The sequence below is a fragment of the Capricornis sumatraensis genome, chromosome 12 (assembly GCF_032405125.1).
Source record: "Capricornis sumatraensis isolate serow.1 chromosome 12, serow.2, whole genome shotgun sequence".
Classification (NCBI taxonomy): domain Eukaryota; kingdom Metazoa; phylum Chordata; class Mammalia; order Artiodactyla; family Bovidae; genus Capricornis; species Capricornis sumatraensis.
This window is the reverse complement of record NC_091080.1, coordinates 84,741,437-84,753,541: the sequence shown is the minus strand read 5'-3', so window position 1 is coordinate 84,753,541 and position 12,105 is coordinate 84,741,437. Positions and strand designations below refer to the sequence as shown.

At 45.1% G+C, this 12,105-nt stretch overlaps 1 protein-coding gene across 3 annotated transcripts in view; it reads right to left on the bottom strand.

Annotated features, from left to right (window-relative positions):
- Window positions 1–813: 813 nt before the first annotated feature.
- Window positions 814–12,105, bottom strand: part of CLYBL (citramalyl-CoA lyase) — a 222,631-nt gene continuing 211,339 nt past the window's right edge. The window contains exons 8-9 of one of the 3 annotated variants that reach the window (XM_068984529.1): window positions 1,962–2,081; window positions 814–932 (exon numbers count right to left, since the gene is read on the bottom strand). In XM_068984529.1, coding sequence (XP_068840630.1) covers window positions 1,986–2,081 — 96 coding nt within the window. In that variant the 3' untranslated portion in view covers window positions 814–932; window positions 1,962–1,985. Of the gene's footprint in view, window positions 953–1,961; window positions 2,082–12,105 lie in introns of all 3 variants that reach the window. The other 2 variants (XM_068984530.1, XM_068984531.1) reach the window with 2 other exon arrangements.

Below are 12,105 nucleotides of genomic sequence, written 5' to 3'. Positions count from 1 at the left end.
GTCCAGCTGCACAAAAACCGTGGTTTTTAAACCACAGGTCATGATTTACCGTGTGCACACTGACAGCTTGCCTCGGTGGGCACAGCTGCTCAATAGGTTGGGGGTATGGCTTCTTCCATGACTGCTGCCCACTGCCACTGTCCAAAGTCCTGAAGCCCACTATGGTTGCAGGCTGGTCACCGCCAAGTTGGCTGAGACACCACCTTCATCCCTGCAGCCCCTCTGAGGGAGGAGGAAGCAGGTTCCCACCTTTTTTTTTTTTCCAAGTGGACACCAGTCAAGCAAATCCCATCTCAGTTAAGAGATGATGTCTCTTCCTGTCCCATGTTGGGGAGAATATCAGTTCATGTCTTAAGCCTGTGTTTCCCAGGACTTGCTCAGCCTGGATCATGTTCCTCTGCATGTCTGTGGCAACTGCTCTGCCCTGGTGGTGGATGCTGTGTGACTGCTTGTGGGCCTCTCCCACTTCGCTTGGGTTCCGTGGTGCCTTTCCTTGTACATAACCGTCAGCCCTACTCCCGACCCGGGCTTCCTGGAGGAGCTGGAAGAGGTAGGAGAAAAGCAAACCCCTGGTTGGGGCACATGGTAGGGGCCACATGGTAGATAAAAAGGGCATAGGAGGAGGTGAAAAATGAAAATTAAAAAAAAAACTGTTTTCTATTTACAAATTTAAATAAACAGAACAGCCTTCCCCGCAGTGTTTGTCTAAGAGTGGCAGCTTTGCTGCTGTGTAGGTCATGAAAAGGTTGGTGTAGAGTTTAAAACTTCCCATTCTGTTAATTTCTTAAAGAACAGTCGTCCGGAGTCTCCACACAAAGGCTCATGATTTAATGAGGAGCAGAAACAAAATCTCTGATTGTTGGTGTTTCAAATTTCATTGGCGTCCTCTGGCAAACACAAGTTGATCCTCTGCGGCTTCAATACCCTTTAGCCTTCAATATAAGAGCACATGCTGAATAGGGAAGAATGGCTGGTTGTTATGTTTATTTACCCTTACTACAAGCTGGGTTAACCTCTTCAAAACAGCTTTACTAAGCCCGTTAACCACACCACCCATATGACCTGTAGCCACATCTCTAATGTGATGCAAATCTCACAGGGGACCATATGCACCAGCTCGGAGGCATTGTGTCTTCTCAGAGGCTACAAGTTTATTGCTGAGGAGGCCCTGTCCCAGCCGTACATTTACGGGGGGGGGGGGGGGGAGATGGCCTCAATGGCAAACAGTTAAACAGGGAAATAAAGGGAGAGAATGGATGGTCTTGTGTTTCTGCACATTTATATTTTAATTGCTGGTAACAGTTGACCCAAAAGCATTCACCCAGGATGAGGGCTTTCAGAGTCATCACCTAGGAGTTTGAGGAGAGGGAGGTTTCATTTTGGGGGAGAGGGTGGAGGTGAAAGCAATCAGTTTTGACGATTTATTTTTACAAGGTATCTATATAAACCTGTATGGTCCTTAACTTTTCTACGCCATCCCTGTTGTTTTACCAGGTTACTAGTGAAATAAACACCATCCCTTCATTGAGTTGTTATTTTTTAAAAGGTTGGCCTTTCTTAAAAATTAACAGTGTTGTGTGAACAATGAACAATGTGGGAAACATCTAACATCAGCAGGGTGAAGGGAGTTTACGTACTCGGGAAAAATCTGTTTTGTTAAAGACTTAACTTTCACTCACAGCCCATCTCTCCCCACTCTTTTATCTCCCTGCGAAATCAGAAGTCCAAACTTGGAACACATCCATGAACAGTAAAATCACACACTTGGAACCAAAAAGAAGAAAGTTCATTTTTAGAGGAATAACTGGCCCCAGTGAGATAACAAAAAAAAAAAAAAAAACACAAAACTTGTGATTAACATGAACTGTAAACAGGGAAAGGCTCCAGTCCAGCATACTAAGAAGTTGCCTTGAGTATAATGGTTTGTCTTTAAGAAAAACCACTGTATATGTTCGGCCCACCTGATGAGAGCTTCATTTAGCAGATCATTTTTCCTTGATGGATGTGGCAAGCGTAACAATGTTCTGGGCCTGCTTCAGTAATGGCATGTCGATCATACTCCCTCGGAAAGTAAAGGCTCCCTGGAAGACAGAGAATACAAACTTCCTGAAAGAATGCGCGGAAATTATAGGCTTCCTTTCTGCGCACACTTGTACGACAAGAACATTTCAGATTCCACCTGAATTATACTGACTTTCCTACCCAACTTTTGAGAAAGCCAAAGTAAATTACAGGGGACAGACTTCTTTTCTTCCTCCTAAAGAAGGGGAGGGGAAAAAAAAAAACTCTTCAGCTTTTTAGTGGAAAGGAAAAACCATCAGACACAAGATATTGGAAACTGTTCATTTAACTCTTGAAATCAAGCAGAAAACAAGGGTTGAAGGAAAATGTAAATACTTCCTTATATGCTTTTTGAAATATTGCATAGGAGTGTGAAAACAGTAATACACTCTGGCAACTGATTGTTGTTGGGGTAAATAATTGTACGGTCAGGTTAACGGGAGAATGCTTCCTTCTTGCTGTAACCTAATTGCGGGGTAGCACTATCGTGTGACGGGAAGACCTAAGGCAGGGTACACTGGGTAAAAAGAGATCCCTGTCTGTCAGTACACATTCTTCAGAAACGGATTAAAGTGACAGGGGCCATGAGTCTGTACCAAAGAAACCATAGCTCTGTTGAATGGTGAGCCTGGAAAGAACCTGCAGTCTCTTGGTTTATCCCCATTTTACAGACTCACTTAAAAAAAAAAAATTCTTATTTATTTATTTGGATGCACCTGGTCTTACTTGTGGTATGTGGGATCTAGTTCCCCAACCAGGGATCAAACCCCGACCCCCTGCATTAGGAGTGTGGAGTCTTAGCCACTGGACCACCAGGAAAATCCCCCAAGGCTCACTTTAAAAAAAAAAAAAAAAACACTTTTGTAAATACTTATTGAATGTATCACATGATCTCAGTCCTGTTCTAGGTGAGGACTCTGAGACCCAAAGAAGTTAATGTGATTTTCCAAGGTCACTTCACTAGGGAATGTTAAAGCTGGGGCCAGTACTCGGGTCTCAGAACCCCAACCCTTCATTACAGACTCACACGTTAAGAGGACAAAGTAGTTCATTTAGTGCCTCAGAGAAAAGAAGAATTAAATGGACAGAAGCAGCATGCCCAGAGTCTGAAGTTAATGTCTTGTTACCCATGTTATTTTAATCACTTCTTTTTGCCGCTTACAATTATAGCTCTTCTCTTTCAAAAATATTCCCTGATGGGTCTGATGGTAAAAAAATCTGCCTGCAATGCAGAAGACCTGGGTTCAATCCCTGGGTTGGGAAGATACCCTGGAGGAGGAAATGGCAACCCACTCCAGTATTCTTGCCTGGGAAATCCCATGGACAGAAGAGCCTGGTGGGCTATAGTTCATGGGGTTGAAAAGAGTCCAACATGACTGAGCAACTAACACTTTCACGTTATTTATTTGGCTGTGCTGGGTCTTAGTTTCGGCATTTGAAATCTAGTTCCCTGACCAGGGATGGAACCCCAGGGCCCCCCGCATTGGGAGCGCAAAGTCTTAGCCCCTGAACCAGCAGGGAAGTTCTGTAATCGTAGCTCTTTTTAATTCCTTTTCTTTCTGTTGGTAAGTTTGTGGGTGTGAGTGGGGAGCGGGTGGTCTTTGGGGACCTGGAGGAAATCTCAGCCCTCATGCATGGTCCATTCGCATATTGTCGTTGTTGTTGATCGCTCAGCCGCGTCTATTTGTGACCCCATGGACTGCAGCACACCAGGCTCCTCTGTCCTTCATCTCCCGGAGCTTGCTCAACCTCATGTCCATTGAGTCAGTGATGCCATCCCACCATCTCATCCTCTGTCATCCCCTTCTCCTCCTGCCCTCAATCTTTCCCAGCATCAGGGTCTTTTCTAATGAGTTGGCTCTTTGTGTCAGGTGGCCAAATTATTGGAGCTTCAGTTTCAGCATCAGTTCTTTCAGCGAACATTTAGGGTTGATTTCCTTTAGGACTGACTGGTTTGATCTCTTTGCAGTCCAAGGGACTCTCTATAGAGTTTTCTACAACACCACAGTTCTAAAGCACCAATTCTTCAGTGCTCAGCCTTCCTTATGGTCCCACTCTCACATCCATACGTGACTAGTGGAAAAACCATAGCTTTGGCTATACAGACCTTTGTTGGCAAAGTAATGTCTCTGATTGGTATATACTGCCATTCATATATACTGCCCTCCAGTTGTGGATTTTACAAGTACCACCCCTAAACAGTCAATATTGTCATTTTTCAAGACTTCCGGAATGGTCTCTCGGGCTCCCTGGAAGCCCTCACCCCTTATAATAATATAGAGTTATACACAGAATGAAGGTTAAAAAAAGCTGGCAGGGAATCCTTAGCAGTGACTCTGAAATTTATTTACTGATCAACAATTGTAATCATACAATATTGAGAAATACGTAACAAAATAAAATTATTGGAGGACAATTGCTCTACCATATTGTGTTGGCTTCTGTCATGAAATTTATTTTTTAATCAAGAGAGAGTTAAAAGTCATTAGGATTAGAATCCTCCCCATTGCCTAGCCTTCTCAGCCTTGGAATGAGAAATCTGATTCAGATGAACACCTGCCTGGCCTAAAATCCTACACCGTGAAGTCATTTTCCAACCTGCCCATTTTACTATTTGAACCCACAGATTTGGTCTTTGCCTAATTTCATTCAACCTGAAGCTAATTTTGATCATCTCTGTGACCATGATGAATTTGGTTAGAAGTTGTAAGATACTCTGTGGGTTAGTGTGATAGGTGGAATCAGGGCGTGGGGCTCATGCTGCTTTACAAGGCAATTGTCTAGTTTTCTTATTGGAGTAAATGATGAAGACCAAAGGCCTCCTGGTTATCCGCCTACCGAGTGGATTAGGGCCCTGTAAAACAGCACATCTGTCCTGTGAACGCTTAAATAATAGGCTGGAGAGATGAAATTAGCACAGATGCACATGAAATCATAATTCTGCACAGAGAACCAAGGTGATGGCTTTGGGTCTACGCCATGTTCCCTGAATCTGCTTTGAATTCCACGTGCACATCAGAGATGCAAAATATTTCATGTAGAGTTTCAAGACAGGGAGATCATTTCTTTCTTTTATGGTGGTGGATTTTGCTTGACTTCCTTTGTTAAGCTTAAGCTGGAAAACAAAAGTTAACATTTTTGTTCTTTGGGTCCTTCATCTCTGCAAACAGGATTTTAGTGTGAAGAATCAGGCTTCCTAGTAGGAATATCCTCCTGCTTTCATGTATCAACCTAGAATATAGTTGGTTTTTTGTTTTGGTTTTTTGAGCATACTGGGCAGGCACATGGGATCTTAGTTCCCTCACCAGCGATTGAACCTGTGCCTCATACAGTGGAAGTGTGGAATCTTAACCACTGCCAGAGAAGCCCAAGGTTAGTTTTTTAACACAGGGAGCTACAAGTGAAGTTTAACGGTCTGCTGGTCAAGATTCAGAAAACTGAGGACTGTCAAAAGCTATTTGCATTTGTGGGGAGGGTCTGAAACATTCCTTAATGAGTGACTGGTTACAGATAGGTTTTGGTTTCACAGCTCAATGTGTTTCTGGGAAATTGGTGGCCCATTCTGGAAAGAAGCGGTAGGGCCTCCCTGGTGGCTCAGTGGTGGAGAGTCCGCCTGCCAGTGCAGGAGACATGGGCTCAGTCCCTGATCTGGGAAGATCCCACGTGCCAAGGAGCAACTAAATCCAAGCGTCACAACTACCGAGCCTGTGCTGTACAGCCCAGGAGCTGCAACTACTGAGTCCGCTTGCCGCAACTGCTGAAAGCTCTGCAACGAGAAGCCACCGCAATGACGAGCCCCGAGCACCACAGCTAGAGGTGCCCCACTTGTCCCAACTAGAGAAAAGCCTTCACAGATCCAGCACAGCTATAAATAAATGCATGCATAAGAAGAGGGAACTTCCATCAGCTTGAAGAGTTGGGCTATCATTTGGTTTAAAAATGCCTTTTAAGAGTCAGAAAGAGAAAGAGAAACATCGTATTCTAATGCATATATACAGAATCTAGAAAAATGGTACTGAAGAATTTATTTACAGGGCAGCAATGGAGAAACAGACATAAAGAATAGACTTACAGACATGGGGAGAGGGGAGGAGAGGGTGAGATGTATGGAAAGAGTAACATGGAAACTTACATTACCATCTGTAAAATAGAGAGCCAACAGGAATTTGCTGTATGGCTCAGGAAGCTCAAACAGGGGTTGTGTATCAACCTAGAGGGGTGGGATGGGGCAGGAGGTGGGAGGGACGTTCTAAAGGGAGGGGATATATGTGTCCCTAAGGCTGATTAATGTTGAGGTTTGACAGAAAACAACAAGATTCTGTGAAGCAATTATCCTTCATTAAAAAAATAAATTAATTTTTTAAAAATGCCTTTAAGTATTAAGTCATTCATAGTAACCTGGCGTGCTGCAGTTCATGGGTTCACCAAGGGTGAGGCATGACTTAGCAACTGAACAACATTCTCGGTTAAAAACCTTAATAACCATCACTACAGCAACAAGAAAGGAAGAAAGAAAGGGAAAGTGAAGTCGCGTCAAACTCTTGCGACCCCATGGACTGTGGCCCACCAGGCTCCTCCGTCCATGGGATTTTCCAGGCAAGAACTGGAGTGGGTTGCCATTTCCTTCTCCAGGGGATCTTCCTGACCCAGGGATCGAGCCCGAGTCTCCTGCATTGCAGGCAGATGCTTTATCATCTGAGCCACCAGTGATTCGGTACAGCAACAATGCAGTTCCTAGCCCCGGACTGTGCCGGGCCCTTGACATGCTTTATTTCCTGAAATGCTCGCAACAACCCCGTGAGGTAGATATGATGACCCACGCCCATTAACAAATTGTTTTCCTTTTTCTTTTCAATTGTAGTAAAAACAAATAACGTAAGTTCACCATCTTAACCATTTTTAAGTGTGTGAGCTGATAGTGTGAAGCTGATTCATTCTGCTGTGCAACAGGCCTTGAGAACGTCTTCATCTTGCAAAAGTGAAGCCCAGTCCCATCAGACAGCTACTCCCCATTACCCTTCCTCCATCCCCTGGCCACTCTGATTCTATGAGGATGTATCCATCCCCATATTATAACTGAGGAAACTGAGGCACAAAGAAACTTCTGTGAGTCTGCCCTGTAGCTCTTAAGTACAGAACTGGGATAACACCTAGCTCTATTTGATGCAAAGTGTGAGCTCCAGGCCCACATTTGTGGATTGTTCTCTGGGTGGGTTGCCTGGCCACCCAAATCAGAATCATCTGGTGGGGAGGCTGCTTGTTAAATGCAGATTCTTGGGCTCCATCCAATGAGGTTTCATGCAGAAGGTCTGGGCATTGGCAGGGAGCCCTCTGATGATTTGAATAGCTCACTGAAGTTTGAGAAGCTCCATGTTTTAGCTCTCCTGGGTAGCAATAGTTAGGCTGGCTTTGACATGGGTACAACTCCATCTTTGCTCTCAAGAGACGCAGGTGCCATACAATGCAACAAGAATTAGAGAAAAAGCCAGTGTGGTGAGCAAAGAGATGGGAGGCCTGGAAAGACTGCCTTTCTCCCCGGTGAGGACCATGTCTGCCAGTTTGCGCTGCTGACTTAGACACGATGCTGTGTACCTACTGATTCCCCCTAATGTTTCCCCTCAGTGCCATGCATTTGCCCCTAGAACTGCCATGGGGCCTCGGCTCCGTGCACAACAGCTTTTGTTCAGCCATTACCTATTGAGTTATTTGTTGTAATAAATCACTAGTCAGCCACTTTGGCACATCTTTCTATACACATGTAAACGGCTTCAGTCTCCTGCCAGTGAAGAGCAGTATCACCTTAGCATAGTTATCTGCATAGGAAGGGAAACAATTATTTATTGGGCCGTAGGTTTTCTAACATCTGGGTCATTGCATGGTGGTGAGATAGGCATTCAAGTAACACGAATGTTATCAGATCCTGATGTTCTTCAAGCAGGGAGAATTGGACTTACAGTTTGATGGCAAAAGGACGGGTGACGATGATGCTGACAGCAGTAATCATATGTATGGGAAATAGTCACATATTTTGCATTTCTGGCACTCAGCTCTTGCAGGTTTTTTTCCTCTGGAGTACTAAAAGAGTAATTTTCTAGTATCCATAAATGAATCTTCTTCTTTCCGTACTCACTGTATTTTCCAATAACTTCTTCGGGCATTCTCTTTGGCACATTCCCATGATGGCGTTGCTTATGTCAGAATTAATAATAATATTTTTGAGCACCGTTGTTATAGTCCTTTTTTCAGAGTAACATTCTCTTTTTTTCCTCTATGATGCTGTCTCTTATTTTAAATTAGCTTTTATTGGAGCTTAGTTGCTCTACAATGCTGTGATGCCTTCTATGGTAGGCTAAGTCTTATGCCCAGTGAATTATTTACCTCACTACGTTTCCTAGTGAATTCCTAGAACTTTTAGTCAGCAATGACCACTATGGAATTTGTGGTCTTGCTTGTGTCCTCTTCTTGCTAAAATCTCTTGGGCCCAGCCCTGACATCCCGTCACACAGCTCTTCCTTACTCCCAAACTTAGCTGTTCCTGATACCTCTCGATGGGGGAAACGAAGCTCTCACAGACACTGATGGGCACCGTTTCTTTCTTTCTTCCCCAGCTTTCATCCTATCACACTTGGAGTCCTTGGACAGGTCCTAGGATGGCCTGGGTCCCCTCACAATTTGGTTAATGGGTAAGGATGGCTTCCCTGGTGGCTCAGACGGTAAAGCGTCTGCCTGCAATGCCGGAGACCCGGGTTCGATTCCTGGGTTGAGAAGATCCCTTGGAGAAGGAAATGGCAATCCACTCCAGCACTCTTGCCTGGAAAATCCCATGGACAAAGGAGCCTGATAGGCTACAGTCCATGGGGTCGCAAAGAGTCCGACATGACTGAGCAACGTCACTTTCACTTTCACCAGGCACCCGAAGTTCATTGGGGAGGCTGTCAGCCCCCAGGCTGGCTAGCAGGGGTCTCACTGAAAGAGTGCTGGGGCATTCACAGGAGAGCTGCGTCTTCCTAACTGGGACCATGAGGTTATTTTTCTAGGATATCAGATCCTCCTTAAGCCTTGCTTTGTCTCCCTTTGGACTTACAGAATCAAGTGCAACCTCCTTAGCAGGGAGCCCAAGGCTCCCTGTGATGAGACCACACCCTGCCTCTGCTCTCGGCTTTGTCTCCTGCCAGTCCACACACACACACACACACACACACACACACACACGCACACACGCACACATGCACACACATGCACATGCACACGCAGGCTCTGCTCTGATCTGATGGTCCTTTCCCTATCTGACCAGCAAACTGCTGCTTATACTTCAAGATGACAGAAAGATGTTATGTCTGTGAAGCATTTCTAGACTTCCCTGGTTGGGCTCATTTCTCTCCTTCCTTCCCTCACACCCCCTCTCGTCATAACCTTTGTCACGATCTACTATGGAAAAGGAAATGGCAACACACTCCAGTGTTCTTGCCTGGAGAATCCCAGGGACAGAGGAGCCTGGTGGGCTGCTGTCTATTGGGTCGCACAGGGTTGGACATGACTGAAGCGACTTAGCACCAGCAGCGGCACGCTCTACTGTAATTATTTGTTTACACTGCCTTCTTTCTCACTGAGAAGCCCTTGAAGATGGGGGCTCCTATATCTTTGAATCCCCAGCATCCAAAACAAGGTTTTGAGTGGAGGTTGGCTCTTCTGTGGGGCCCGAGCTGAGTGACGGAGGGGAGAAAGACTTGGGAAGACAGGATCAACCTTACCTTTCTGCTGCCCTTTATCTGCAAGTGTCTGTTCCATGTGATCATTCCCTGGCCTGGTCACACTCCCTGGTGAGTTGGCTGAGCCTCCAGTAGGACACAGGGATAGACCGAAACAAATGCGCAATGCTGGGTTGGGGTCAGGTTAACTCTTGCAAATGACTTAACGGTTAAAAGTGCAAGCGAGTCCATCTGTAAGTGGTGCTTAAGGGATTAGAAGCTACCGAAAGAGCCATCAGATGGGGTGGTTTGGCCTGGGAAGGGCTCTGGGGGAACCGGAACTTTGAAGGTCAGCTTTGGAAGGTTAGGGATGCCCACTGAAGGTCAAGAGAAGGGCGGGGGAATGGAGCGGTGCATCCTGACGTGAGAGTGGGGCTGGCCCTCTGTGTCCTCTGCTCCCTGTGCCTCTGGTCGCCAGGGACTCAACAGATCAACCGATATGAAGGACCGCAGTATGAGCTACTGGCTCAGTCTACTGATGAAGGGGTTTCTCCAGGGCCTGAGGAACCAGAGCCTTGTCTCACATCAGTGAAAGCCATCGGAAGAGGGATAACAGACTTCCCCAGGACAAAGCACACGGGACTCAGTCTCCGCTTGATGCAGCGAGACTGCAACCCACAGGACTCCCTCTGTTCTCACTGCCTGCCCTGGCAGACCCGAGACTCACTCATCCCTGGACCCCAAGGGGAGGAAGTTAAAGCACTTGTTTTTTCCTTTATTCTGAGTAATTTTTCCTCTGTTCTAGGATAGTCTGGGGATCCAACAATTTGATTTACAGATACAAAGGTAAATCTTTGTATCTGTAAAAAATACTTATCTTTTTAAAGGAACTCCCTGATAGCTCAGATGGTAAACAATCTGCCTGCAATGCAGGAGACCCAGGTTCCCCCTGGGTCAGGAGGATCCCTGGAGAAGGGAATGGCAACCCACTCCAGTATTCTTGCCCGGAGAATTCCATAGACAGAGGAGCCTGGGGGGTTACAGTCCATGGGGTCACAAAGAGTCTGGGTGACTAACACTTTCACTTTCACATGAGTAGGACAGGACTAGAATCTAGGGTTTTTCACCCCAAATCTCAAACTCTTCCTGCTAATCAGTATACTTCAAATTATGACTGGTAACTATGGTACTTAAGAGGATTATAAAATTAATATCCAAAAATTTAATATATATTATTTTACATATACTGTATTTTAAAATTTTATTTAGATGTGACATAAAAAATGTCTAAACTGTTATTTCAGAGATATCATTACTTGAAATGAGGCTGAAAAGATTAATGCTATACAGAGAAGGTCCAGATAAACAAATATGTGAAAACATGATTTTAATAACTGACTTGGGAACAACTGAAATACAATATGCTTTCATTCAGAGTTCCCACTTGGAAGCTCTTAAAAATAATTATTATGACGGAAGAAACACCAAAGGATATTTTCAGTGAGAAAAAAATTCAATAATAAAAATGTGAATGACATTTTAAGTCCTCAAAATACCTGAAGCATTTGTAAGAAGGATTAAAGGAGGTGACATTTGATCCCTGTATGTGCTTCTGAATATCAGTAACCCTTTGTGTTATGGATAAACATCTTCTAAAACTGCCAGGGACAATAAAAGAATACTATTGAAGACCTGGGAAATAGAAAACATGTTTTTCTTTTTTAAAACACTTTAAATTGGAGTGCTCATTTGATAGGTATTTTAATATTTTGAATTAAAATTCAATGGCCATTTACTCCTATGACCAGAGAATTTGCAGATGCTCGTGTATCTCCACCTGAAATTTCTAAAAGCTCAACTGAAGTCATTCAACATGGGCAATTCACATTGGGCTGATCTGTCATTACTGCTGGCACCGAGATGCTGATGGGTGATGTTCCTTAGCCTTTGATGGGGAGGCCCTTTAAATAATTTGTAAGAATGTTAACAGTTGCAGTATTTGAAGGGGGTTCATTTTGTGCCTGATCGGGGAATACAGTGACCATTCAGGCCTGTGGAACTGCTGCAAGAGGATCCCTTCTGCCCCTGCCTCGGAGCCTGGCCTCAGAGGGGGTGTCCGGAGCTGGGAATCCTGCACCCTGGGCAGCCTGTCAGGTTTATCGTCTGTGTTCTAAATGGTGGGAAAGCCTGGAGAAGCTCCGTCCTTAGCCCGCCCAGCCTCCCTCCTGTCTTTTCCCCCGGAGCTGTCTGGCTTGAAGAGCACAGAACCCTCCTTGGAGAGTGGGATGAAGGGGTCTGTACGCCCCCACTGCAGGTCCACAGCCAGGTCAGTGCTGCCCAAGAGGGCGTGCGGGTC